The sequence below is a fragment of the Tubulanus polymorphus genome, chromosome 3, assembly GCF_964204645.1.
Source record: "Tubulanus polymorphus chromosome 3, tnTubPoly1.2, whole genome shotgun sequence".
NCBI classification, from domain to species: Eukaryota; Metazoa; Nemertea; class Palaeonemertea; order Tubulaniformes; family Tubulanidae; genus Tubulanus; species Tubulanus polymorphus.
In genome coordinates this window covers 11268501-11296334 of record NC_134027.1, presented here as the reverse complement: position 1 = coordinate 11296334, position 27834 = coordinate 11268501, and the positions used below count along the sequence as shown (strand labels likewise).

General features: G+C 38.1%; 3 protein-coding genes across 9 annotated transcripts; 1 reads left to right on the top strand and 2 right to left on the bottom strand.

The window, feature by feature from the left end:
- Positions 1–203: 203 nt before the first annotated feature.
- On the bottom strand, positions 204–9608 carry LOC141902523 (SUMO-activating enzyme subunit 2-like). Its single transcript, XM_074790295.1, has 15 exons — positions 9465–9608; positions 8677–8760; positions 8000–8070; positions 7862–7926; positions 7674–7774; positions 6953–7074; positions 6236–6422; positions 5894–5993; positions 5556–5704; positions 5370–5463; positions 4695–4807; positions 3903–4146; positions 2985–3090; positions 2562–2677; positions 204–2215 (listed from the first exon to the last, which is right to left on the bottom strand). The coding sequence occupies exons 1-15, from the start codon at positions 9606–9608 to the stop codon at positions 1977–1979; spliced, it is 1935 nt and encodes a 644-aa protein (XP_074646396.1). The 3' UTR covers positions 204–1976.
- Positions 9609–10290: 682 nt separating this feature from the next.
- LOC141902611 (mitochondrial ubiquitin ligase activator of NFKB 1-like) lies at positions 10291–14167 on the bottom strand. Its single transcript, XM_074790432.1, has 3 exons — positions 14032–14167; positions 11930–12126; positions 10291–11017 (listed from the first exon to the last, which is right to left on the bottom strand). The coding sequence occupies exons 1-3, from the start codon at positions 14131–14133 to the stop codon at positions 10291–10293; spliced, it is 1026 nt and encodes a 341-aa protein (XP_074646533.1). The 5' UTR covers positions 14134–14167.
- A 78-nt stretch (positions 14168–14245) lies between these two features.
- On the top strand, positions 14246–26139 carry LOC141902609 (dihydroorotate dehydrogenase (quinone), mitochondrial-like). 7 transcript variants are annotated; one of them, XM_074790426.1, is made up of 11 exons: positions 14738–14770; positions 14864–14895; positions 15890–16099; positions 16807–17006; positions 20250–20326; positions 20429–20530; positions 21028–21212; positions 21584–21703; positions 22522–22675; positions 23182–23341; positions 24901–26139. In XM_074790426.1, exons 2-11 carry the CDS (start codon positions 14866–14868, stop codon positions 24953–24955), a joined length of 1293 nt encoding a protein of 430 aa, XP_074646527.1. In that variant the 5' UTR covers positions 14738–14770; positions 14864–14865; the 3' UTR covers positions 24956–26139. The 7 variants fall into 7 exon arrangements, with proteins under 7 accessions (XP_074646528.1, XP_074646530.1, XP_074646527.1 ...); XM_074790427.1 differs by lacking the exons at positions 14738–14770; positions 14864–14895 and adding an exon at positions 14246–14345; XM_074790429.1 differs by lacking the exon at positions 14864–14895 and having other exon boundaries at positions 14722–14823.
- Positions 26140–27834: the final 1695 nt, after the last annotated feature.

The window sequence follows — 27834 nt, the reverse complement described above, 5'->3', positions numbered from 1 at the left end:
TGGGTGAACCCATTCTATTCAGTCAAGACATACGTATGTCCGTGTTCCCCGACTCACTGCTCCAATGAGTCATATGAGCGTAATTACTCCGATTAAAGAGGTTTCCACAGTACCGGAACGAAATACCGAAATCGATAAAACTGCCTCCAACTGACTAGAGACCATATGGCATATAAATACACACGAGATAAAAACATTCCGTACAAAAATTTATTGACACTAAATGTACATATATATACATATTCGACAGGTCTGATAAAAAACAACAAAATGTACCAATAGAAATGCACGGGCACGATCCTCCTTCATGCGCTTAACCGAAAATGGACAGGATTAATGACATGATACTTGTAGTATGCGCAATTGATTTATCGTACTTAATACGATAAATCAATTTGCCGTCATTTACTGATTAGACTTTTCAATTATAGCCGAAGAATCTGCCGAGATGTAACTTAAGCCGACGCGGCAAACGTACATGACATAATCGCCCATGTATCAATCAGCCCGGAACCATCCACTCTAGACATTTTCTGAGCGCAAAACCAGGAAAAATTTACTGTCGGTCAATGCTGCGATAAAATATCCTATGTTTGAAGTTCATTCTCAATTCAAAAATACTCGCATGAGACCCGAGACGGCAACTTGTAGATTGGTGATTATGTATCGTAAGCCTAAGGGGAATGGTTTCAAGTAGTAGCCGATCGATAGCTTCATTAGTTCAGGTAATGTACCTTATTGCTAAAATTGCCCTTTGTCATTCACTAGTACGGGAACCCTGAACACTTAAATGCTTAGTATAGTTATGATCAATCCACACAATTACAAAATTTACCAAAAATATTTAAAAAATATATAAATATATATAAGATCAAGTCCAATCTGGATTCAGTTCGACAGCTGTAGGATACTACTGAGTGACAATATTACAACCTGAATCCAGTTCCACAGTTGTGGTTTAAGATTCGACTAGTGGATACCGTTACCCTATCTGGGAGGATGTTCAACGCGGAAGCTGCCTTAAATTTATGGGGTCTAACATTTACGCGCGTAGTCCCGATAAAAAAATATCATCAAATGAAAACTTACATCACTGACTGCAGTCTAGACAGAATAACCAGTAAAATCAGACGAGATTTTTTAGATTTTATATATGATGATGGATAATAAACATATCAAAATACGCTCAGTCTATCTGGAAACACTTCCGAAATCATATTATAAAATCAGACGACTTTCAAATACGGTTGAACCTCGGTTATACGATTCTGTTTAAAGACGAATCTGTTTACCTGATGATGATTTCCAGCATGTCCCAGCTGAGATATCAATATCAATCAAGATTTGGATAATACAAAACCCATTTAGAATACGACAAATTCACTTTCACCCACCAGGGGCCAGTTGCTCAAAAATTGGTTAGAGTGACAATTAAAAAGTTCATTGTTACTATGGTATTTATCCACTGGTTATCTTAAACCAACTTTTGAGCAACGGGCCCCAGATTCGTATTATCTAGGTTCCTCTCTTTGTACTGGGTAAATCTCAACTTTGAAATGTGGAAATGAACCCAGAAGCCAGTTCTAAAGTCGCGTTGATAACATATCAGAAACTGAAATTATGATACTTGATTTGTAAGTATTATGTGACTATCCAGTCGAATTTAGACCGAGAACTGCAAACTTAGGTCATTTAGCCGCGATCACACGGCGATGACTTGGCCCGGATAGGCCAGAGTCAAATTTGCCCTGTGCTTAATTAGAGAGTGCGTTCACATGTAAGCCATCCACTCAATACCAAAGCAAAGTGAGTCACTTCCATAACAATTTGCAAATCACATGCAATCATTCGACCCGTGCTAAAGGCCTGGTCCAACATTTTTTGTCGGGCTAAACAGGAACCTGTGTGAACAATTGTTCCGGGCCAAATCTGGCACAGACCAAAAATGCTCGTGCAATCGCGGCTAATAATTTGAATTAATCTAAAGTAACTACATCGTCGTCGCTATCGTCCACAATCGGCACGTTCTGCGACTGTTTCGTCTTTTTATTATCGATTGGAAGTACGTCGTCGTCGGAAGCCTTTCGTTTCTTGCCTTTACCAACGTCAGACGTTTGTTCGTTCGTGTCGGCTGGTACGATCATCTCAATATCATCGTCGTCGTCATCATCATTCACATCGTCATCTTTACTGTACGGTTGAGCATCGACGTCATCTGAAATATCGAACGAAATCGATGATCTACCGGTATTGATGATATACTGAACTAGGGCGGATCTACAATTGTTCGAAGGAAATGGACCTGAAAATTGGAATGGGCACTTAATTTGAGAAGGGCAGATTTGGATACGAGGGCTGCTAGCACGAAAACTGGTGTTGGCTTCTGGTGACCAGACTAAGACTATCGTTAGTTCTATAACCAATCTAACAACTTAAGACTAGTCTTTAGTTTTAAGACAATTTTTGGGACTTAAGTCGCGACTATGGAACCAAACCTTGATGACTTAACTGATGACTGAACTCAGTTTAATCGTGCATGTATAGGGTCGTGAAATTCATACCTGAGGTATTCTCCGATTTACTGCCGTTAGTGGAAACCCCCGACGTCGATGGTTTCGGAGCCAGATCGCTTATATCACCGAGTAATTCAAACTCCTTCTGATCTTCCAATTCATCCCTGCAATACAAAATAGACACATTGATTAAATAATACAACATATTAACCATTGAGGGGGGGGGACAGGGGCAGAGAAATGCGTAAAAGGCAGTTACCTGAAGTCAAAAACTGATATAACAATTATCCTTGTATTGCCCTAACAGAAACTCTGTTAAGGCCTAAGTGAAGGATTGAAATCTAAGCATGAACATTAAAATTTCTATTGGATATAGCAATATCATTTGCAAGCAGGGTACTTATCTGAAATTTCTGGAGGGCAAGTACCCTGTAAGGCCCTGAAATGTTGTCCCAGTACCTGCAAACTTACACGTGATATATATTTATCGCTAATTTGTATTCCTGCAGAAAGTCGTCGCATTTAAGTTGAGTGCCGTCGCGAATGTTAAAATCTGCTAATGGCTTGTCGTTATTTTCTGCAAACAAAGATCACAAACAACAGTCATTCGGCAACATTAGCAAAGTGCTATCAGTACCAAGCTAACACGGGAACATTTCGTTAATGTTCAAATTATATTCAGCAATCAACGGTTAGACCTTCGGTAACAATTTTTTTTACTTCTGAAAGCTTCAAACACAAATCAAGTAATTTCTCTAGAGACTACAGAATATTGAAAACAGTCAGCAGCTCTATATACTGAGGAATGATTAAGTTTTTGAAATTTTCGTTCAATCCCCCAACCAGCTGAGCACCACTAAGGGCATTGAGGATTCCTCTCTAATGAAACGAAGAACCATCAACCAAAGAAATTTCGTTGCTACCTAGATTCAAACGCATACCGGTAAAACCCGTGATTTGACTGGAACCACTGATGAGCGGGTTAAAGATAAATTACTCAGCAACTGCCCCGCTCGGATTCATTCAGGTACTAACCTACAGCCTGCAACGACCCCCCTTCAAACATTTATTATCGTTGTACCTGTACTGTGAAGTATTTTTCTGAAAGTGTGGCATTTAAATAACTAATATTGTTGTTTGAAGCTTGCAGTAGTGCGCTGTAGTGTGAGATCGAAACGTCGTATTCTCGATTACAAATTCTTTTAATTGTACATAGTGGGTTTTTATCCTATTATCCGTTCACCAGGTTTGAGTGCGGTTATCGTACTGAGATGACTTCTTAAGTGAATCAAAAATTGAAAGAATGATAAATAACATATCGAATGTCTGATTGGTGCGGGCCCATGCTCTAGATTGAACCCGCATTACATTAGTACCGGTAGTTCTTACCTTCAGTTTCACCTTCTTCGCTTGAGATCAAAATCGTGCCATTAATATCGACATCCGGAGCCACCATGCCCAACTGCCCCTTCAGAATGCGGTCTTCGAACATTTTCACGGTGAAGTGTTTCATGTTGAGCCGCACGGTGACCTCCGGTTCCTCGGCGCAAACGTAACACTTCGGATTAGGCGTCACTAGTTGACACGGAATGAGCACCTTTTTCCGAGGATTCGGTTTACGAGTCATGTATATCTAAAATACATTACGATCATCATATTAGAAACAAATACTGGGGAATCCGAGACAGGTTTTAACAGGCTCACTCCTGATCAGTTTGATTTGCTCTCCTTGCTAGGGCCCAATCTGCCAAAAGGGCCAAAAAAATTCGTGAAAACCACATTTGAGGCACCCTGATAAATCATATTTTGTCTTTCCGTACAGCTAGATGATTTTTCAGCTCTCCCATTAAGCTAGGAATCATCCTCCTCGTGATTCGAACCTGACTGCATTGAGACTTGCCATGATTTGAAACCCTGACTGATTAGTCTGAGTGCTCAGCTACTTGCTCAGCTGAGAGGATCTCATTATTAGCCAATCGGAAATCCCTTTTTATCTTAGCCCAGGTTTTTCTGTCTATAGTTTATTCGTGACATTTGCCTCAACGATCATACGAGCAATCTAATTGGTGCCACAAGTTTTCGAATGGCAAACCTGCACACTCGGTCTAGTGTGGCAACCTAGAACTATAGAACTGACCACAGAACTGGGTCCAGTACGCTAATTTCACGAGCAATACATACCGTTTTACATCTATCTATTTGTCCTTTCAATACTTTGATTCCTTCTAATACTATGAGTCCGGCGACTATGGCATTGGTCGTGGCTATAGCAGGAATTATGTTACCAGCCATCGCTGCAAATAGAATCCAGAATCTCTATGTACATATCCCGTTAAGGACCGGAAACAAAGTTTCCACACAACAGAAAATTTGTAGCTGATGTCAAATAAAGTAAACCATGCCCACCAACCCTGAACCCCACACCATATGGATACATGCAACCATAACGTGGCTCCATGGGATAACACAAGGGTTGGATCTAGAGACCAATTTTGAGGAACTTATCAATTCCAAAAAGGGCACTATGAATTCCAAAAAGGCAATATTGGGGGCACTACTACACCGAAATGCCCAATAATCTATGTTAACAAAAAATAGAAAAGGGCACTCAATATATTTGATGGACTTGTACAAGTCTCACAAGTCCCCCGGGATCCACCCCTCCTGAAAACCAATGAACTCTGGTTCAATATAACTGACTTAAAACATCTCTGGATATACGAATAGGCCTTTACGAACTGACAAATCCGCGGCCATCAAACAGGTTTGAATCAAAACATGGCTAAATCAAAACCGATGACTCCAACAATCGCTTACACAGACCTCATTTCCGAAGAAACCGAAAAGCTCGCTTACATTTTATATCGAATCTCGTCTTTGTTGGAATGCCGAATATATGAGCTCGAATGTTGGCTGCGGCAGTAACGAAGTCCATCGCGGGCTCATCATCCTAAACAAATCGATACCACTAGGAAATTAGCATATCCGGTAAAACAAACGTTTCGATACCCGGCGCGAAAAGATAAATCCGCTCATATTTACCTTGTCCCAGACGAGCATGCCATTTTCACCCTGTTTCGTTAACGCGTTTCGCAAGTTCTTGACGCTCTCTTGGAAATGGTCTCTACATTCGCTTATCGACCATAGTTTCTGGTCTTTCAATCCCTCTTGCATGACGGCAGAACTTTCCCCTTGAAATTAACGGATAGATGGATATAAGTTCAATATCTCATGAAATTTTGATTTTGACAATCCCGGTATAGATGGTCCTAGTTGTATTACGCCTACCACACTATTAATACGACAACCTCCTAACTTATGTACGCTAAGTGTCCGGGTACAAATCCGTACAAAAATTTTTGGGTGATTTATTAACATACCTAGATCGTCTAAATGGTCCCAGTCGAGCGGTACCGGCTTTCGTCGCTTTTCCCATAATTTCTCCATCGACAATAAATATTTGATATCATCTTTGAATAACTGTAAAGAGAAGGATTGCAAATACCGCATGTATTATTGTATCGGGGAACTAACATGCTAACTATGAACCAGTTATACATGAGCCTTTCTCTATACGTTCACACAAGCTTAGTGCGGAGATGTTTGATCTCCAACAAAAAAAAATTTTACGTGAATAATAAAAGTGTCGTGTAAAATAGAATATTTGATTTGGATTTCTCACAAATTGAATTAATTCCATTCATCACGATTTCTCGTAATACCTTATTAAATATTTTGCAGGCGTTGTACCCGGTGCCGGCAGCCCAGGCCCGCGTGGACACTCGGTCGACGTTTCCGTCGTCTCTCGATTCCGACTGCAGCGCCGCTTGACCGGCGTTCGCGACCAACTCGGGATCCGCCGCGTCTGGAGATACGTCCTCGTCCGGATCAGACTCGCCGAATAATTGACTGTTGAAATCAAGAGTTTAATCAATGAACCATTCGAATCACCAAACTTTTTTTCAAAAAATTGTTGAATGACTAATAAGTTTATTCAAAATACTAGAAATATTTCCTTCGTCCGTCAAAAATGTAATATTTCTAGTTACTTTAGTATTATGGTTCCCACAGTTATATGAATTAAACAGTCCCAGGTTCTTAAGTATTTCATGGGTGATTTTTCAATTTTCCCAAATGGAAATGAACACACAGCATCATCCTGCTAGTCAACATTTTAGTGGCGACTGGTTGATTAAGGTGATTCTCTGAGGAAATTGCTGATGAAAATTGTACTTGGCAAATGCAAAACATGGAATGTAAATCAATTTCCGAAATATATGGAAAATTTTTCTAATTCCCAAATATTTCCAAACGGGGAATTATCATTTCAGTTTTTCCCCATTTCCCTGTTCCGTGTTACATGTAGTATTCCAAATAACCATTATGTTATTTGAGCTATGAGCTAAATCACTTCCTTCTTAAGTCGATTAGAAACTTACTTGAATAAATGCTTCGCCCACACTATACAATGTATCGGTTCGGATGGTGTGTTCCTTATCGTACAACCGGGGTACGTTTTCTGTGCCGCTTTTGGCTGACATTCATAACACTCGGTAACACCCTGTAATCACGATATCAAACGTGAATACACCATCATAGGAATTTTATTTCATTGCCTCGAGAGGATGACATAATTATGATGATATAATTATCATCCTTATAATTAACATCACATTTATATCACCACATTTATTCAATCATAACACTAAAATCAAAGCAGTTGTGCTACCTGACAATGGTCTCTAGAGAGAGAGTCTGTAACGTTGTGTCTTTTGATATAAATTTTTGATAAATGAAATATGTTCTTAACCCTTTCAGTCCGTCTTCACTGCATTGCAGTTAATGAATCAGTGATGGATGGATTTTGCTAATACACCGGACTGCAGTGTATTGATGTAATCAACAATTAGTTTTTGAAATTATCTCTACTGAAAGATGGCAGCACAGCAAACAGTTGAATATTAGTAACTAACGATACACCGCACCACGGTGTAGATGCATTATAGTGGTATTCCCGTTATTCAACATACTGGTGGGATTTTTCAAAATCTTCAAATTATCTCCAGCACTATAGGCATAGCATAGCAATTAGTCAGCACTGAAAGGGTTAATCTTATAATTTCTGTATACAGTGGGTTTCAAACTTATCAATGGCGCTACCTTTTTTATCACAGTAACCTGACCGAGGTATCCACCAGAACCGCTTTCTATCAGGGGCACATTGGCAGCCAAGCACATTCTATTAACATGATTCCGAGCGGCTGAAATATGAATTAAAATCGTTGAATTAAAATATGATCCATTAGAAATAATAGAACTACCTGGTAAGACTTATATGATTATCTAACCTTTATTGTCTAAAGCATTCATCACCACTTCAAATTTTCGGAAATAGTCCCGGCCATAATCTGGGCTGAAATATCAACGAATATTGAATAGAGGATTCAATTCGTGTACATGCCGAAGTACTCAACGATTGCCCTTACCTTATGATGCTATCATGGATTGCTTTGATGTTCACATGTGGGTTAAACTTCAGGGCGCTTTCACGGGCAACCTTAATGCAGAATAAAACCAAACCGTTTTTACATCGAAGCATATAAGGAAAACATAAGGAACCACTGCTGAATCTTCTGGATGGGTTATTGCCATTATATAGAATTCAATGAGAAAGCTTTCTGTCCCCTTTGAATCCAATGAATCAGGCCAGGATTCTTTTCCTCCCTAAAACGAGTGTCAAACCACTGCCACTGACCGTTACAGGTTTAACTCTTTCTCACCCTTCAGAGGCAGATTTAGGGGGCTGGGTTTTTTAGGCCCAACAACCTGCAAATTCTACACCATAATCATGGAAGTCGCATCTTTTCGGATGTATCATTTCAGAAAGCCTCCTTTTCTTTTGAACCCTGCCTTCTAGTTTTCTAGACCTTGGACTTTTAGAAGGAAAACTACTAAGTCGATGTGAAACCACGGATCCATATCATTTAATCATTTCATTTTCAGTAAGTTATCATCAAGCGAACCAGCTTCTCTTTAGCAGTGGATACCCTTTTGACAATATTCTATAGTCATCTTCAAGAATACTGAGTATTCTGACTTAACATTATTTTTTTCATTACACAATGCCTTATTGTGAATATTATGGTTATTATGATAAGCCTACCTTTGCCTTTGATTTTCCAACATGTTCCTTCCGAAACAGAAACTGTCTGTTGAGATTGGAAACATCGATTGTATCAAGATCAATCTAAAGTGGAGAAAATAAATGTCCATGTATTGCATGAAAAAAATCGCTCAATATTGAAGGACATTAAGTTGTAGGTCAACTGGGGCTTACAATTCCTCACACACCAATTTATACGTAGGCCTACGTAAGACCTATTTGAGGTATGCACACCCAAAATTAAGCGAAATACCCCAAAAAGATCGTGGACAATCAAAAATAAATAGGCTTTAGTACTAACTAATGCTTGGCTTTGTAGTAGCCTGTGCGGGCAACACATCAAACTTAAGCCATCCCAAAGTTGGGTTAAATGAATAATCAAATAGGTTTAGGGTAAAAGTGCAGATCCGCACCTCTCGTGATTGATGCAATCTACTGAATGACAGTATCCAGGCTAAATCTTTCTAGTGAAGATATATTAAAATTAACCAATGGCAATGTATGAATTGCTGATGACATTTTGAATCTGAAACAATGATATTTAATGTAATTGATTGAACCGTTTACACGGAGAGGTGCAGATCTGCACTTTTACCAGGTTGAGTCTTGGGAAAGCAAGATCCAAACAATGCAAACTAAAACAACACCAACAAAAACAAACAAAGATACACCGCAGTGTAGACACTATATAGATTTGATTTGAATTGGATGGACACCCGATTCAAATAAAGCCGGCTTTGTTTTCAATGCGATTGACAGGGATTGCGAGGTGAATTTCGCGCACTAACCAATTCTATATCATTGAATCCGGTAAGCACGAGATTCTTCAACAATTCACAACCGATTCCACCAGCTCCGACGACTAAAATCCGACTGGATTTGATCGTTTCTTGTAGCGTTTGATCGAGAACTCCATCTAAATTGACGGCCATCTTGAATACGGACTGCTCCGATGATATCCCAACCGACGTCTCATTATCGGAGTTACAATATCGGGAATGCTCCAAAATCTACCGTGCGTAATGAACCCTCTGCTTAATTTTCATTCTCCCTCTTCGTTGCCTATGCTATCGATACAAATATCATTTTTGCATTGAAGGTTGCACTAAAAGCTTTGTGCGCATTAAAGTAGGGAATCATTTTCATAATGTAACAAAAAGTCATAATTGTCTGCGGTGCCCTCATAGTCATCCACAGTGATCTCTATCGCTCTATGATCCTAGTGTTCCTACCAGTCAGTTGAACATCAGACATTAAGTTTCTAGGTAAAAGTTCAACTTATGTTCCACACTATGCCATTTCAACATGACTTGAGAAGGCATCAGGCCACCCGATCATCGGTTAGCTTAGCTCAGTCAGTTTTGGTACATACATATATGTCCTCTCAATCGAAATTGAAATAGACATTAGTCTCAAAATGAATTCAATCCAAAAAAAAGCCTAAGTAATCAAAACAATTGAACCAGATTGGCCTGAGCTCGATTTTATAATCACCTTGATATAGCTTCCAAAATAAAATGACAAGTCAAAAAGTCAGAGCTACTAGAAAAATAAAACTTTACTACTAAAACTTTACTATACATATATGATAAATAATTACATATGAGTATTATTCTATGGTGTATAGACAGGTATCACTTCCCTTATATCAGTACGACATATCGGACATCTTCTGGGTGCGGGTAGCATGACAGCGCATTCGGCACAGGTACAAATATGTCCGCAATCCAATAACACAACATCGCGACGATTAGTCAGACATATAATACAATGCTGTAACTGACCATCGGTATCTTCGTAATGCTCGCGACGTAGACGTTGAACCTCTGATAATAAGTTCTCGTCGGTGCGTTCGTCCATCCACGTGGTGTACAGTTTCTTAAAGTATATATACAATATCGCGATCGCCGTCACTGTAAATATACCCGTGCAGACTCTATATACGAACGACCGATTTTCCAATTTCTTCAGGATATCCTCCTTGGAAAAGCGTCCTAGAATGTATGGTAAATCGTTCAACTCGGGCGGACGCATGGTGATGACGCCGCCGTTTCGTAACGTCACTTCGCCGATGGCGATCAGTTTCGAATCGACGAGCAACATATGTTCCGATTCATTGAATCCTTTAGTCACTTCGCCGGCGATTCGTTCGAGACTTCGCTCGATCCAGCCAGTCGCCGCTGGTTTGAAGTGATCGTGCGTCGCCGTTAGATTATTCATGAGCGTATTCGATTTGGTAGGTTCAGCGACGTGTACTAACGTGTCGTCTGCCGGTCGCATACTCCGTAACGCGAACGGTATGCAATTAACGATATCTTTTAAAACCCTCGACGAGTCACTCCTGAAATTAAAAACAGGCCGAAAAATTATTACAAGTAAACGAACAAAAGGTTTTTCAAACAAAAGAGTTTTTAGATACCAGTGTATTGAGGATATTGTAGGCAGCACCCAACAGTTCCACGTTGGTTAAATTTTGATTCAATACAGAATTAACTTTACTAGTTTTAGTTTGTTTCCAAACAAATGATGGTATGAAACAACCTATTTTGAGAAATTCAGATCAAATCATACCTTTGATTACACCAGTACAATGGTTTTTTATCAGAACTGTACAAAGTTTTTAGACTACGGATATATGTGCCTTTTCAAATATGAACTATGTGGATAAAACAGATCCAGATTAAGCACAGTATCAGTTTTATCCACAACAGTTCTTATAGGGGCAGCCACCCATTTCATTTTTACATCCACCCCTCTGAAAATCAGCCATCCCGTATGAAATATCTGCTGTCCCTACCCGAGTGGATGTCAATATTCTATCCATGCTGATAATTGCTTCCAAGTATATTAAGCTTGTGTGGCAAATCGAAGATTACACAAAAATCAAGCTTAAATTTTCTGTTTTTTGGGTGATCGAAAGCCTTGCTACCAGTACTTCAGCAGCCACATGTCCTACTCTTAACAATTAATGCAGGCCCTTTTAAATTCTAGAATATGGAGAAAGCTGAGTTTAACAAGTCAAACACAAAGTTCTCAAAATAACAGCAGACTCAAAATGCATATACAATATGATTTGTAATCGCGATTTCTCAACAGGTTTTAATTTCATTAGTCCTATAGAGGGCCCATGATCTGTAATAAGTGGGAACTATACACAGAAACTGGAAGTAACTAATCTGCATTATTTGCGGTGAGGGTACTAAAATCAAGTTTAGTCAGGCCCCGTGGGTTAATCATAAAAGGTTTATCCTACCAGAATCCTCTTTGCCTACGAGTGCGAAATTCTTTCACTGTCAACTGTTGAATGACCCCAGTAAAATCATCACAGAATTGACTTTGTAATGCTTTTTCGCTCGGTGTGACCAAACCACTCAAACACACGTAAGGCATCACGCCATCCTGTAGCAATTTTGCTTTGAGATCTTCTCCGACTTCAATATCAGGCGCATTCTGTAATTCAGAAAGTTAATTTTAGAAAATAGATATTCTAAGGCATCTATTTTTCTAGGCATACATACGTCTAGTATCTAGCCCTCTTTCCCAAACAACTGGTCAGCAAAAAAGTTATGTACTTTGAGGGAGGGGGGGTATTAATCAATCTTGGTAGGTACTATATGCACCAAACTCAAATGAAAATAGCCGATACCACAGTTGTTTTATCACGGCTTTTAGTGCCTGGTATATAAAATCAATAAACAACAATACTTGCTTAATTCTTTTGTTGTGTCTTCTTATCCGACTTTTGTTCTATGTGTGCTTGGTATCAATATAATTGGGGGGAGGGGGGTGGTCATGGGTGTCATGGTACGTAGCTAAGAGGGGGTCAGTGCATTTGGTACAAAGGTGGTGCAAGGGGGAGTCAGAAAAACGGGAGATGTTGAGGTACGTAATTTGTGAATGCTCCCTAACCAGAAACTGTTGTTAAAATCGCATATTTTCTTCTGGTGTAGCCCGTCCAATTATCAAAGCTATTCAGCACTGATTAGGTCAAACTCGCTTGATCCTGATTTGTTAAATCCGGATTTTGATCTAATCTACATAGATTAAAGCGACTAGCAACTAGAATCACTCTTCATTACTCTATAGATACATGATAGATACATGCACCAGTACTTAGAATAGGCCTACATCTGACACTGTACTCAGTGTACCAACACAAAACCTTTCTGGTCATTCCACCTGATGATGGCTGTTAGTCAACAGCCGAAACGTTGTGGTTTCATTATAATAAATTTGATCGTATAATTTTAAAATTCGAAGTGTGGGATTTCTTCATTTATCTACAGTATACACGCATTATAGTGTTTATTCGACAACTAACAAAACCCTTCATTGGTCTATGACATTGAGCCCACGATTTTGTTGGGTGAACAGGTTGTCAGCGGCCATCACTCTACATATCAAGCCAATCACTTCACCCAGTCCGGGCAGTGTGGCTGTCTCCACAATGTATCTACGTTGCTCTACGATCCTGTGTAACCACCCACCCAGACACGTTCATTCAAATTCGCGTGACTTTTGCCGACACAACGACTGTCGGCATTTTTGCCTGTGTTCAAACTGCGATATCTCAGCAAATAAACAACCGATTCTGATAAATAAACTATCTACACTAACCTTATGATGTCTTACGTTTGTTCATTATATCATTTTGACGATAAATCTGATTTTAGTGCAATTAAATTTAAGATACAAAAATGATGCGCTGATTAGCGATGAGACACGCATCGCTCAAGTGTCTTGTTGCTAACAAACTACAGTGTTACAATGCCTAGTTTCAAAGTGAAAAAATGGTGTCATTTTTGCTATTTCTGTATTTATATGGCATCAAGCACGGAGTATGATGAAGGAACCTCCGAATGAACATAATAATAAGAAAACTGAATATGTGAGGTTTGTAATGATAGTTTATTTTTCACAATCGATTTGGTGAAACTGCATTTCTGGTGGTTTAAAGTCACAGTGATCTAAGAGTATCGAGAAAATGTCGTTCGTGTCTTAGTGTCTGTGGTACATCAGACACTTAGGTTCTTGGTGAAGCCAATCACATGCGACGGGGATCATGCGTAGTGAATCTGCCGATGAAAAACAACGCGTCTAATTGGCTGATATATATAGGGCCTAGACTGCCCCCCAAGAAATTGTGGGCAATAAATAAAGGGTTTGCAGCCAGGGTTTGTAATCAGCATGTGATTATCAAACCCTGGCAAACAAGGATGTAGTATCACTAACAACAGAAATACTGGGGTTGGTCAATGATACCGGTACAGATTTATGATTCAACACTATCCAAATAGAAATAGGCCTAATTTGTGTCTGTGACAAAAATCCAGTGGTAAAGCGTATACCCGGTACCTCGACTGCAGTGATGTACTTCTTTGTCTTCTTGTATCCACGGTAAAAAATGGCTAAAATAGCGGCATTGGCGCCGAATGTAAGCAATTCTAATGGAATCATCCTTCGATCATTCTTTTTTTGCTGTGTAACTTCAATAAGACACAGCTGCATAGGAATATAACAAAATTGTTTCGACGAAGCTATAACAAAACTGTCAACTCCTCTCTGGTAGAAGTGTTTCACGCGTAAAACACCTCGACACTCATGATTCAATAACTCTTTGATCTCATCGTTTATTATAACTCAAAGGAAATATGGCACGAGACGGTTTGGTAAGTTTGCTAATACCCGGTACCGGTATATGTCTACAGAGAAAGCATGGTCAACTGTAGTCATAGTTAGTTACCTAATCGTTGGGTGGTCATGTCATTTCCTATGTAACTTGTGTATTATATGGAGCAATAAAATTAAAGTTCAAGTTCAAGTTCAAGGTGGTAAGCTTTTTATAATCGGATGGGCATACCATTTATATGTGGTTTGTGAAAATATCCGATCGTGAAACTAAACCACAGACAGGTTACTGACTACTGTAGGGCCTAGTCAGTAACCTGACTGTGGTTTAGTTTCACAATCGGATATTTTCACAAACCACATATAAATGGTATGCCCATCCGATTATAAAAAGCTTACCACCAACGATTAGGTAACTAACTAGGCACAGCGCTGCTGTGCTCACTCGTCACTCGTCAGCAGAGGGGTCCGTATTTGAAGTTTGGGGGTGAACTGTAGTTAGTTACCTAATCGTTGGTGGTAAGCTTTTTATAATCGGATGGGCTTATACCAACGTTAGGGATGACAAGGACCAAAACACGGTTGAAAAAAGTAACACTTCAAAAATATACTTTCTATTCACTTCAGTCCACAATTAATGGCTTAAATCACAAACTAACACAGGTACCTTTCGAAATAATCCAATTTTATGTATGTTTCGAGTGATTAATCAACATTATTTTGAGAAATTAATTAATTTCTCCACAAATTTCGCCATTGGCCGCCATTTCTCTGTATTGCACATGTGGCATGATAAGACAAGGGGACCTACAAGGATTTATATAAAACTTCCAAGACGAAACGACAATTTTTATTTTTGATGGTTTTCCAACTTATATTTCAAATCTTCAGGTTTTTCATAATAAATAATGAAATAATAAATTCTGGTAAAAGAAAAATGTGAATAAGTGTTGATTTCTTAATTTTTTTCAATTTCGTCGTTTCGCTTCGTTAGTTTGTGCTGTTGTCCTGGCCTCAGTCCACAGGTGCCAGCACCTCCAGTAATTTTCAAAATGGCAGCTGTTGACCCGACGGAAATTTACTCTCACTTTACGGCCGATTTGCACATGGATTAAGATCATCAGGTGAGGTGTTATAGGTATCAGACAAACTACGAATCTGTTGTGCCTCGATTACAACAAAAAATAGACGGATATCTTAAGAGACAATGAAATGCCAGGCAAATTACTCGTCAGTCAAATTGGCTGACGAAGATTTCATACAAAAATGACCTTCCCATTCCTGACTGTGGTTTGTGAAAATATCCGATTGTGAAACTAAACCACAGACAGGTTACTGACTAGGGTGAACTGTAGCTTAGATCATCCAGAACTAGTTAGTTACCTAATCGTTGGTGGTAAGCTTTTTATAATCGGATGGGCTTATACCATTTATATGTGGTTTGTGAAAATATCCGATTGTGAAACTAAACCTCAGACAGGTTACTGACTAATCCAGAACGAGCTGTTGCCGTTATCAGGAATAATGCTGTATCGGCAATATATCCACTGCCTTTAAAAAATTATTTTCGTGTTTTTTTTTTCAGTTCAAACTTACACGCGGCGCGATGGTGATCGTCGGAGGCTTCGGTATTTTTTCCGCGTACAATATACACAGCGGCAATGAGAAATTTTACCGAGACTTCGTGATGCCGCCTTTGAGAATGTTTGATGCCGAGACGACTCATTCAGTGGCGATCAAAGCGTCGAAATACGGTTTAGTTCCGCGCATGAAGTCAGAAGATCATGCTTCATTAGTAAGATTTGAATTTTCAAAAATTCCCTTTCCCTGCTGAGTACAAGGAAAGCATTGTTAGTAGCATCCTCGCTTGCCAGGGTTTGATTGCCCCTGCTGAAGGTCACAGATCCTGGTCGTGGACCCTTCATTAGTCTATTACCTTGCAAGATTTCTTGGGTGAATAGATCTGCTCAGCAGCTGCCAGTCTATATATCTAGCGAATCACATGCATTGTTTTTCATTGGAAGATTCGCTCTATCAAGTCTTATTAGTTTAGTTTGTTTTTCTAATCAGCAGGCCAACTAATAACCAAGGCACTCTGCCACCACAAGGATTCAAACTCATAAATTCTGGATTGACGAAACCACTATTGATGGCTTAAACCACTCAATAAATACATTCATCTGTTTAATTCATCATTGATCAATAAAACTCAGAATGAAGAATCTCTTTTGGCCGGGGTTCTTACAGATCAAGGGACATCAAGGAATTCCAGATTTATTGAAATCGAAATAATGACTCATTCTTGAAAATCAGGGAATTTGAATTTTTGGTGTCGTTAATTCTTGCCGATGAAAAATGTCACTAAGTTCCTCTTGAGAAGAAACAGCCCCACACTGAGGATATGATTAAATCGAGGAATTTTTGGTCGATGGTCAAGAAAAATAAGGGTAGGCCTAATAGTAGTTTTGATAAATTTTTTGTTTTCTGATTGAATAATTGCAGAAGACAACAGTTTTGGGACTGCAGTTTGATAATCCCGTAGGACTAGCGGCAGGATTTGATAAACAAGGCGAAGCAGTAAAAGGCTTGTATAAGATGGGATTCGGATTCGTAGAGGTCGGGAGCATAACTCCGAATCCCCAAGACGGAAATCCGAAACCGCGAGTGTTCAGATTAAAAGAAGACCAGGCAATTATCAACAGGTATCCGAGAACTAGAATTGTATGAGTAGAATAGTTGCACTCACATGCCGGGAATAGATCATAAGTTTAAAAAAATTATAAACATTATAAACGAAATTTAAAAGATTAAAAGCGAATTTTATTTATTAAAATCCAACAATGTACAGGGAGAACCAGTTTTCACCCAATTAACTTGTTCTCCCTTGTAGGCCTATACCCCACATTTTCAGTTATTCCCTCACACCAATTTTCTTATAGAGTGAAAAAGTTTCTTGACTCGAATAATTTTGCGACCCTCCTCTCTTAAGGTGAAATACAAGTGAATCAAATGAATGAAACAACAGACTTATATATCGTGGTGAGGTTGATACACTTGTTTTCACCTTGAGACTAGAAAATGATGTTTATTTTGTTATCATTTAATGGATTTTCAGAAATTGGATCTCTCAGAAACAGATTTGTGATAATATCATAGTGTAAAGCGCATGGTGTAAAGCAAGTGAATATAGATTATTATATATGAATTGAAACAAAGTTTTTTGGCCAAATGTACAGTAGACTCTTAACATTTTTGGCCTGAATTCATAGCCCCATAGCTTACTAATGGTTCACCATTTTCTGTTGTAATTTGTGATGGGTATACATAGGGAAGGGATCTCTAACACATCAGACAGGTTTTTTGATCAGAAAATTTTTACAAAATCGGTGACCATCTTAGTAATCATTCCTCATGCATGGATGTGTAAAAGGTTTTCGAGGAAAATTTCAACGGATTTTAACTTACAGTCAATTGTAGCTCATGACAAGCTATATGATTGTGATAAGTTTAGGACTCACTGTATTAATTCACCAGGCGTACCTAGCATTTGAATTTTAGGAGGGCAGAGAAAAACCTGAAAATAAGCAGTTCTGATCGATATAGGCCTAACAATACCGGTAATATTTGCTAAAAGGGCACTTTTCCAAAATTTCTGGGGGAGCAACCGTCCCCTTGCCCCCTGCTAGATACGGCCCTGCTAGGGGTGTTGAATATTGAATTATCAGTCGTCAAGCATTTCACCAATGGGGCATAATGTCCCGGGTCCCTTTGTTAGGCTTTAGACAATTCTAGATAGATCGATAAGAGATTTAGAGTTGAGATCGTGTAATAATGGAAACAAAGTAAGGATTGCTTGACAAATATTCTATGTCATTGACTAAGGAGTCAAATCCGTTAGTCCTAAACATTTTTGTCCCATAAATCACGTATGTACTTGATAAACCTTTTTAAACCTTGTAATATATTTGAACACATTTCTACGAGACAGTGCTTCTAAGAATAACAAGAGATCAATTTTCATAAGGTTGAAATTCAGTTTAATGTTACGGCAATTTGATCGAAGTGTCTAGTGAAGGTTTCATTTTGAAATTAGATTACGACACACGTTTCTGATATCCTTTCCCGTCATCAGATATATATACAGATTCAAAGAATAATTTACCATCAAAATGTCGGAAAGAAATGGCATCATTGTACCCTTTATTTCGGAATGGATCCGGAATATAGGGCTGTATATACATGCAGGAAAAGTTGTAACCATAAAGAATATGCACAGTAACAAAATCAACAGGTTAACTTGGTTTGAATCTTTATACGCTCGAGAGTTGTTAAAGTTTTTCTTTCTCTTGAATAAAGCGACAGATGTTATTGATGATAGGATGGCTAGAAAACAAAATGGAAGTATAGAAATAAAGATGATTCGAAATATCGGTATTGGTTCTTCGCTGATACAACCGCCATCACTGACATTGACAGTTGCGAATAAATAACTATAAATCATCGCTCCTACACAGACAATGGATAAACACAATCTAGAAGCGATATTCGGTGTCCAGAAGCGAGGACCTCGAAACGGAAAGCAAACCACAGACATTCGCTCGACGGACACTAGAACCAGCGTCCACGGGCTGACCGTAAGACACAGAACAGTGAAATACTCAAAAAGCATACATTGGTTTCGCGTTGATGGTTCGATGAGCAGTCTGTTGAACAACAGATAAGATACAGAGTTCAAGAATTTGATAAGATAAATACAGAGGACCATAGAATCGAATATCGCCAGTTGAACGAACATCCGACTAAATGAACGCTTGCGTAGTTTACGTTGCAGCATTAGAATTATGATCAGCGGATTACCGGTAAAACCGAGAACGAAACAAATACTCGAGAATGGAACGTAAAACCACGAATACACTCCGTTCAACGCAGTTCCGCTTCGTACAAAAACCAAGTATACGTTAGTTGGAATTGTTGCATTCCGAAAAAGATCCATAGCGCTTCCCGTGGTTCAAAAGATTCTGAATGCGTGGTTGAATTAACGAGATGTATAAAAGCACTTCACCAATTAAATATCAGCGTACCAAAACGCTGCAAAAGTTTTTTACTCGGCATGCCTGTGGCAATACGTCGAACAATGGGGTTCACAAAAAGTCCAGTTCAGTTCACGTCGTTGTTAGATTTATTTTGTACAGTCGGCGTAAAAAGTTATTTCTAAACTATTCGCACAATTTATCAATTTGCATCAAATCTTTGAAGTACGGAGGTTAGACGCCTCGTCAATTTGGGCAAATTATCTCTAAACAGAGGCGCATACAATAGAGCCGGAACTGCACGAAGATGTAAATCTATAATAAAAGATACATTTTTCTAAGCCGAGTTTATACATGCGGGTAAATAGGAGATAGAGCACATGATCCAAAACAAAAAAATTAAGAGCCAGTTTAACAGAACATTTAAACTTTATCCAAGGGAAATTTACGACGAAATTCCACGATTAGATACCTATGCATATATTGTAGAAAGTTGTAGCTCATGACATGTTCTATGATTATGTTGAGTTTCAAGGTCATTTTTCTTATATGCTCACCAGGGGCATTGAATATCAGAATATTTTGTTATTTTCATTTTATATTGGTACCTTGTCACATTTATTACCACAATCAATTGCAAAATTGTGGATTATGACAATTGTGGTGAGTTTCAGTCATTGGTATCTGTGTATTCACCAGGGGGTGTTGAATATTTAAATTGTTAGGTTTTTTAGCATTTCAAAGCAATCTCCTAGCGTCTATAGACGCCTAGTTTTATCTTTTGATTTTCAGGGTACTTCAAACCAGTAACCGCTAAATTCAGTAAAAAAAATGAAGGTCCCAACTGTACTGGTATAGGCAGAGTCTACTTTATTATTAATCTTTTCTGACTTATCGTTACACTCATTATTGTAGATATGGTTTTAATAGCGATGGACATGAAGTAGTGTACGACCGACTTAAATCTCTTCGCGAGGATGAAGGACAATCAGGTACAACACATCTACAACTAATTTCACCGTGTCTCCTTAAGTTCTCGAAATAAATCGCTAGTCCTAAAAAGAATTGGTGAATTTTGCTTTATTATGTGGTAGAAAATCCTGCCGAACCAGACGATCGCAACTTTTTGAACGAGAATTTCTGGACGGGTAGTGATCGCGAAAAGTTAACATCCTATCAGAAATCACGTTGCAGAGGTACCAGTACCTTCGTTCTACAAGACTGAGTCTCACAAACAAAAACGTTATTATGAGGATAAACATTTAGTTTCTGTCTCATCAAAAATGTTGATCGAAGTTATGGGTTTAAAACGTCTTTTTTTTTGATTCAGCCTTTTTTGTTGCCTTTGTTAAAAGTGTTACTTTTTGCTGCCTACTATGAGATATCTTTTACTTCCAACCATTGCCTCTTTGAATTATCTTGTAGCTGCTCCTCTTGTCCATTGCTTGATAATTGGGATGATGCAGTTCTTGGTAGTGTGAAAAAATGTTCTGCTCTACCCTTTACGCTTTCAGGGGCGGACCCAGGGGGGAGTTCAGCCTGGATCCGCCCCTGGCTTTATTGCTGTCCATAAGATAACTTGTATTGGCAACTGTTAGAAAGGCAAATATATGTTCGATATTCAATGAGTATAATTTCTGGAAAAATCTTTTATGGGATTGTGAATTAATTGATTCAATCTTTATCAATTTAGGTGGCATACTCGGTGTAAATCTTGGAAAAAATAAGACAACACTGGATTCTGCTGAGGATTATGTGAAAGGCGTGAAAAAATTTGGTGAACTGTCGGATTATTTAGTGATTAACATATCGAGCCCAAATACGCCAGGTTTACGTGCGTTGCAAGGTAGAAAGCAGCTCCAAGAATTGATCAGTAAGGTAGGTTTCATCCACCCTTGACAGGGTTTGGAGCCTATACGCATCCTCCCCTGGTAGGGATTCAAACCTGATGGCATCGAGACTCCCCCCAGTATGAAACCATGCCACACTAGCTGGGGTTCGCTGCTTAGATGATGTCATTATTAGCCAATCAGAAATATTGTTTTATTTTTTACCTGTGCATGTACCTACGCACCTGGTCTAGTGCGACAAATTTATGTGCCGTGGCTGAGTCTAAGGATGCCATCACGTTCCCTGCCATATCAGTCATATCTTTTGGTATTCAAAGATTTTCAACATCTTAGAGGAACTCCAACTTTGAGACAAAAAAACCTTTGTAATTCCTTATGGTTCCTCCTTGTGTACTTTAGGTTGTGAAAGCCAGAAATGAGTTAAGCTGCGCGAAAAAACCACCTTTACTCATCAAAATTGCTCCAGATTTGACGGAACAAGATCAAATAGATATAGCAGCTGTGGTCTCTCAAAAACAGGTAATTTAATTGCTGTTTCTGCATGGATCTTTATCTATTTCTTCAAACCTATAATCATGTAATATTCCTGGAATCATGGAGGCGTGTCGACGAATAAACCCTAGGTGAAATATTTGAAGGGCCAGTTTCACAAGAAAGTTTCACTCATTTAGACTCACTAGATTTGATTTCATTAGGCTGAAATAAAATGATAGCTTGTTTCTCCTAATCAGCCGAGTCACTCTTGGAAACTGCAAAAAAATTGTGTTATCTGTTCATTTCTATAACTGCCAGGTCTGTTATGGTTAGCTTGATCATGATTTTAGAGCCGATTCTAATTTCTAAATCAATCTAAAACGTCCTTATGAAAGTTTACCCTGGTTATAATTTGATAATACCTATTCTATGACAGCTCTTACTGTTGGTACGAAAGATTTGAGTTCATTTCCCTGGGATGAAAGAATTGATACTGTTGTATTCATTCTTTAACCCCGAGGGCTATATCTAGCATTTTAATTTCAGGGGGCAGAGGAAAGCGAAAAAGGGCAGTTGTATAGGATATAACAATACAATTTGGAAAATATTTTTCAAAATTTCTGCTAGATATGGCCCTGACCCCAGGAAACATATTTCATACCTATAGCCAAATATTTTGTTTATCACTGAAATTTCCCGAGTGTGAATTAGTCCCGAGGGTTTAAAAATCTAAACATCAGGTAAATTTTGTCCCTGCATTGATGAATCTAGGCTCAGAAATTCATTGCATTCCAAACTTGATAATTTAAACAGTGTTTTATAACAGTCTTACTTTATCGATAATGACTTCACTTATTTCATAGTGTGGTGTCAGTGGTTTGATAATCAGCAATACAACAGTGTCCAGACCAGAGTCATTGAAAAGCAAACATAAGACAGAAACGGGAGGACTTAGCGGACAGCCATTAAAAGAAATATCAACAGAAGTGATTAAAAACATGTATTCTTTAACTAAAGGTAAAACCATAGAACTCAAAACCATCTACGGACATGTGTATGATGGGCCGGAATTTCAGAATACTGATTTTGTTAAAATTCTTGTTTAAGCTTAATCATGACTATTGTAAATATCCCTCTGACTGAGTTTTAAGATCCGTGTATCAAGCTGAACGCATGTGCCATCGTGAATTGTGAAACTGTGAAGTTTTTGTACCTGGCTCTTCTTGTTTTCCACATCGCTGCAAGCAGTTTTAGCTGAACCAAGCGCTTTTGATTATGTGAATGATATTTTTGTTTCATATTTCATCCAAGGGTGAAGCGAAAATCCGAAACGTTTTACCATTTTTAATTTGTTTTTTTTTCTCTTCAATAGATATTGTTTTTTCTTTATTTTGATTTTTTATGTATTGGGTTAAGTATAAATCAATAAGTTCAATTGGATCACAATAAGGAAGGCGAAGAAGAAAAAATTATGCTAAAACGGGTTAAGGATTGAGCGATGATATGATGTGCTATATTTACAGGTGAATTGCCTATTATCGGCGTAGGAGGAATATGCTGTGGAGCAGACGCGTATGATAAGATTCGAGCTGGTGCTTCTCTAGTCCAATTATATTCAGCTTTAGCGTATGATGGTCCACCCGTAATCAACAAAATCAAACGAGAGTTACGAGAAATATTGCAGTAAGTCTATGAAGCCTTTTGTGAACCCAGGTTAATGATATGTATGGCCTGTTTCGTCGTGGGCAGATTTATTTCACAGGGTCTCTACGACTCCTCGATTCCTTAAAAGATCTTTTAAATGGAAACTGCATTAGAAGGTGCTTGAAACTACTTTAATTTGTGCAAAATGTTAGGAACTCCTTTAAAACTCCCTCGATAAATGGGTAAATAGATACTCAAGAAGTTCAACAATAGACCACGCCTGGAATCATTATAGTGGGGACTAGGATTTGTTTTTATCTAATTAGGTGGTTGCCAAATTTGAAACCATGTTTAGGTAGCGTAAAGGATAAAAATTTGGTTATATAACCACCAATTACCGGTTTACTGAAATATACAGTACCGATTAAAGAACCACTGTAATTAGGATATATAAGTGATGCAGACGCTTCCTTGAAATATCAAATCTTTAAAGCTCCCAATATCCAGGAAGGACTGATCAGTAGGGATCCTGTTTCAAGGTCAATTAATGTGTGGACTCTATAAGGGAGGATTCATTATATTAAGGAATTACGTAAAAATAATGGTAATGAAATTGAGATAATGGTCTTAGTTTCAGACAGAAAATGTATCGCATATCCTGGTACAAACTCAATCAATAAACATTTTTTGTGTTCCTCCATGCCTTTCTTAATTTTCTCAAAAGATGTATGCACCAAAATGTCATAAGATACAGGGCAAGACCATCACACAATTAATGAATTCTCTATTCATTTTCATTTCGCAATATCATTTGAATTCCACCCAGTTCTGTGTTAAGATATGACTAAAGAGTTAACTGATTGGAAATGAACTGGATACTGTCAGCCATAAAGTACGTACAATTCATTAGCCGATGTAGGCAGATCATACACTTTAGACTTTTTGGTTTTAGCTGCTACAGCTTGCATACCGGTACGTCCTTTTATGAACGATCCTGAATCAATAATCAACAAACCACCGGACATATGTCACTACACAATGTACATGCAGTGTGTTGATAACAAAATCACTCTTGCTGAGAGTCAACTTACCCAGGTTTAATGAGTGCATTGAAATGAGAGTGACATTGAAGAAAATAACCAATAATCAATAGTAAAACTATGTAGTCGTTCGACGTTTCGACTCAATGCTATGGGCCATACAGCGTTTAACTCAGAGCGAGGGTAGGACACTGACTGAAAGGAGAAATACTTGTTTCATCGTAGTGAAAGCTCTTGGAAATTAGATCTTTTTGAATATAGCTCGTAACGTTTAGAGTTGAAACGTCGTCGAACCTGTCTCATAGCTTTCTTGTGTTCACTTTTCATCCGTTCGTTCGGTTGTGGCGACTTTCAAGGTATTTGGTTTATTAATTTGTTCACCAGGGGGCGTTGAATATTGTAAATTTCTGATAGTGGAGTATTTCAAATCACTTCCCTAGTGGGCATGGTGTCCCTGGACCCCTAGTTCCTTACAACCATGCGTAGCTTGATTTCAAAATCATTGTTTCAATGTAGGGGGTTCATATGATAACGTGGATCACATTGTTTATTTTACAGAAAAGAAGGATTTGTGTCAGTTGCCGATGCAGTAGGAGCAGACCATAAAAAGTGAACGTAGATTTACCGCATGTGCAACTATGTGCCATATCATTGGAATTGAACGTTTTTACGTATGAATAATCTGCAACCTGGAATTTTCATTATATTTAGAGATTGTCTTCTATGACTTTTGATCGTTGAAATCTGTTCGTTGAAATAATTTGCTGATAAAAAAGGTCGGCTCCTCAGCTCTCCCAGCATAGGCCTCGGGCTTATCCACAAATGATCATGATTCATCCAAGTAGCTGTGTAATATATAGTTAGACTAGAGGTAATATAGTAATATAGATCATTTGTTGTTAGCTATGTAAGGTCTTAGTGATCTAGTATGAAGTGGACCAGAATTTTTGATCCAGGGGACAAATGCTCTAGTTAAGCAGGGGATGAATAACTTATTGTTACTGTGCGATTTTTCAGGGATCTTTTGCTCAAAAGTTGGTTTAATTTCAATCCGTGGTTAACTGATAATGGTTTTTATCTAAAGGTTACGGTAACTGTAACAATCTTTTGAGCAATTGGCGCCAGATGTTAGAAGAAATCTCAAATCGCGTGTATAGAACATGTGTAGCCGACCCTTGATTTAAATGCAAGATTAATGATATATAATGTACAGTAAAGCTGAGAAAAAGAAATTAACCCTTTAAATGCGTCTACACCACAATGCGGTGTATAAATTGGTGATCGCGGCTTATTCATGTAATAGTTTTTATCTTTATTGAAAGATGGCAGCACCTGTTAAACAGACTGAAATATGAGTAACTGACGATACACTATAGGCGGTATACCCATTATTCCCTCACTGAGGTGGAATTTTAAAAACTCTTGAGTTAACTCATTGAAAATGAACTAACTTTAACTCAAGAGTTAACTCTAACTCAGAACTGTGGAACTGGGTCCTGGGTAAGACAGCACTGAAAGGGTTAATGATATTTTACAGCAGCACTGAGAAAAAGGTCTCAGTAGAAAAAGTATGTCTGAAGCATTTTTATTGAAATGCATTAACTAATCCATCAAGTGAAATGCCACAATTGAAGACAAAAATTTATTGCGGGCATTTCCTAAAGCGGTGGAATACAGCGAAATCCTAATGATATTTTTTAGTTTTTGAATAAGTCGTCAATTATGGGATTTCTCTGAAGTAGCATTGTTTTGTCATACTCTTGCAAATACATGAAAGAAATAAATGGTAGATATTAATAAAAGAATTCTATGTGGTTCATCTTATTGCTTCTTTTGAAGAGTCCTCGTTGCCTTTGTTCTTTATTGTGTGGTAACCTCTATGGAGGTTTCTTGAACCAGCAAATGCACAATTAAAAAGGGTACTTAAGTTTACGAGCAGAGCTAGGTTTGTCTTCGCAAATCATGTCAGGCAACAGACCTTGATTTTCAAGAAAATTCCTTTTGTCTAATTGTCACGACGGCCCGTTGCAACGAGTTCAAGATATATTTTTCAGCGCAAACATGTGACTATTTGCCCGTTGCCGCACAAAATGTAACAAAAGAACACTATTGAAAGATAGACAATATTATGAGTAATGTATTTTATTTCTTCGAGAAACCAGTTAGAATTCTTATTTCTTATAGCATTTACATAATAACATGTGGAGGCCAAAAATACTTTACACTATTTCTGTATTTTTCACTTGTGTTTTGCATTTTAACTACATATAAGTACATATAAGACGGTCTACCAAGTGCCAAAATTCCAAAATGAAATTTCATAGTAGGCCAGACAACCTGATGTCTCTAATTGTAGTAGTTTTCACCAAAAATTAGAGTAATTCGTCATTGTAAATGGTTATTTTATTAAAAATGAACTAGAAATTATTCTTATTTTGCGGGTATTTCGATATTTTTGGGAATAGTTGATCTTTTAAAAAGGGTGAAAACTCTCAAGTAGAACAGTCATAGTCGGGTCTGTTTTATAGTCGGGAGTAAAATGTAATTGATTATTAGATCATAGAAACTAAATTCCTTACAACCCAACACAAAATAGATTGTTCTGAAATTCGACGCATATGTATCTAACACTTCTCCAATCAAAGATTACAATTAAACATGTCTTTTTTGAAGTAAATGTCGATGCACTACATTCAAAACCGGCCTCATCCAAATCAGTTTATTCTGGATCTAATCCAGATATCATTTACGTTCCGTCTGTACATAAATGTATACAAAATATGATGTTATATTCAGATTTCGCATTAAAACTGCTTGGGGCCCAGTTTTATAGACTGGTATCAACTTAAACCGGGGGGCTGACTTAATTGAAAATGAACTGAGTTAACCCCCAGGGTTAAAGTTAATACCAGTCTATAATAATACTCGGTCCAGGATTTCATTGCGGTCGCAACTGATCTAGATTAGGCGGGTTTCATTTTAACTGGTATTTGCTAAAACAATTCTGTGCACGACCAGGCCACATAGTGGCCATAAGTTATACTTATCTAATCACTATTTATTAGTAAACAAAATAAATGATTATTAAGTATATAGATATAGATATCTATAGATATATCTCGGCTGAAAGTTCAGCTTGGTGAAATGTGTACGTGGTTTTCACAATTACAAAGCAAAGAATGAGAAAAATATGTAAACATAACTTCCCTTGTTTCGAAAGTCGAATTACGAATTAACTTTAACGCAAATACCGGTATTAGAACCAATATTACAGATTAAATTTCCATCATTTTACTAATCAAATTGATTTGAGTATAGACTACACTATAGGGCCTAGTTTCATAGACTGGTATTAACTTGCGATTTAGTTAATAACCCCTGGATCAAAGTGGATACCAGTCTATAAAATCAGACCTGGAAGTTCCCTTGTACGGTTGATAATTCACGAGTACGTACGCGTACGATAACCAACGATTCTTTCATCGTCAACAT

Bases quoted from the DNA above. Each gene is read 5' to 3' on its own strand.
- LOC141902611 (XM_074790432.1), bottom strand. From the start codon at position 14,133: ATGATTCCATTAGAATTGCTTACATTCGGCGCCAATGCCGCTATTTTA. The intron at 12,127-14,031 runs GTACCGGGTATA...TCTGAATTACAG, and splicing joins AGTACATCACTGCAGTCGAG to AATGCGCCTGATATTGAAGT. The intron at 11,018-11,929 runs GTAGGATAAACC...TTTTAATTTCAG, and splicing joins CGTAGGCAAAGAGGATTCTG to GAGTGACTCGTCGAGGGTTT.
- LOC141902523 (XM_074790295.1), bottom strand. From the start codon at position 9,608: ATGGCCGTCAATTTAGATGGAGTTCTCGATCAAACGCTACAAGAAACG. The intron at 5,464-5,555 runs GTAAATATGAGC...CGATTTGTTTAG, and splicing joins GCATGCTCGTCTGGGACAAG to GATGATGAGCCCGCGATGGA. The intron at 2,678-2,984 runs GTAAGTTTGCAG...TTTGTATTGCAG, and splicing joins GCGATAAATATATATCACGT to GGATGAATTGGAAGATCAGA.
- LOC141902609 (XM_074790426.1), top strand. From the start codon at position 14,866: ATGACAAGGACCAAAACACGGTTGAAAAAA. The intron at 20,531-21,027 runs GTACCAGTACCT...TTATCAATTTAG, and splicing joins TCAGAAATCACGTTGCAGAG to GTGGCATACTCGGTGTAAAT. The intron at 21,213-21,583 runs GTAGGTTTCATC...TGTGTACTTTAG, and splicing joins TCCAAGAATTGATCAGTAAG to GTTGTGAAAGCCAGAAATGA.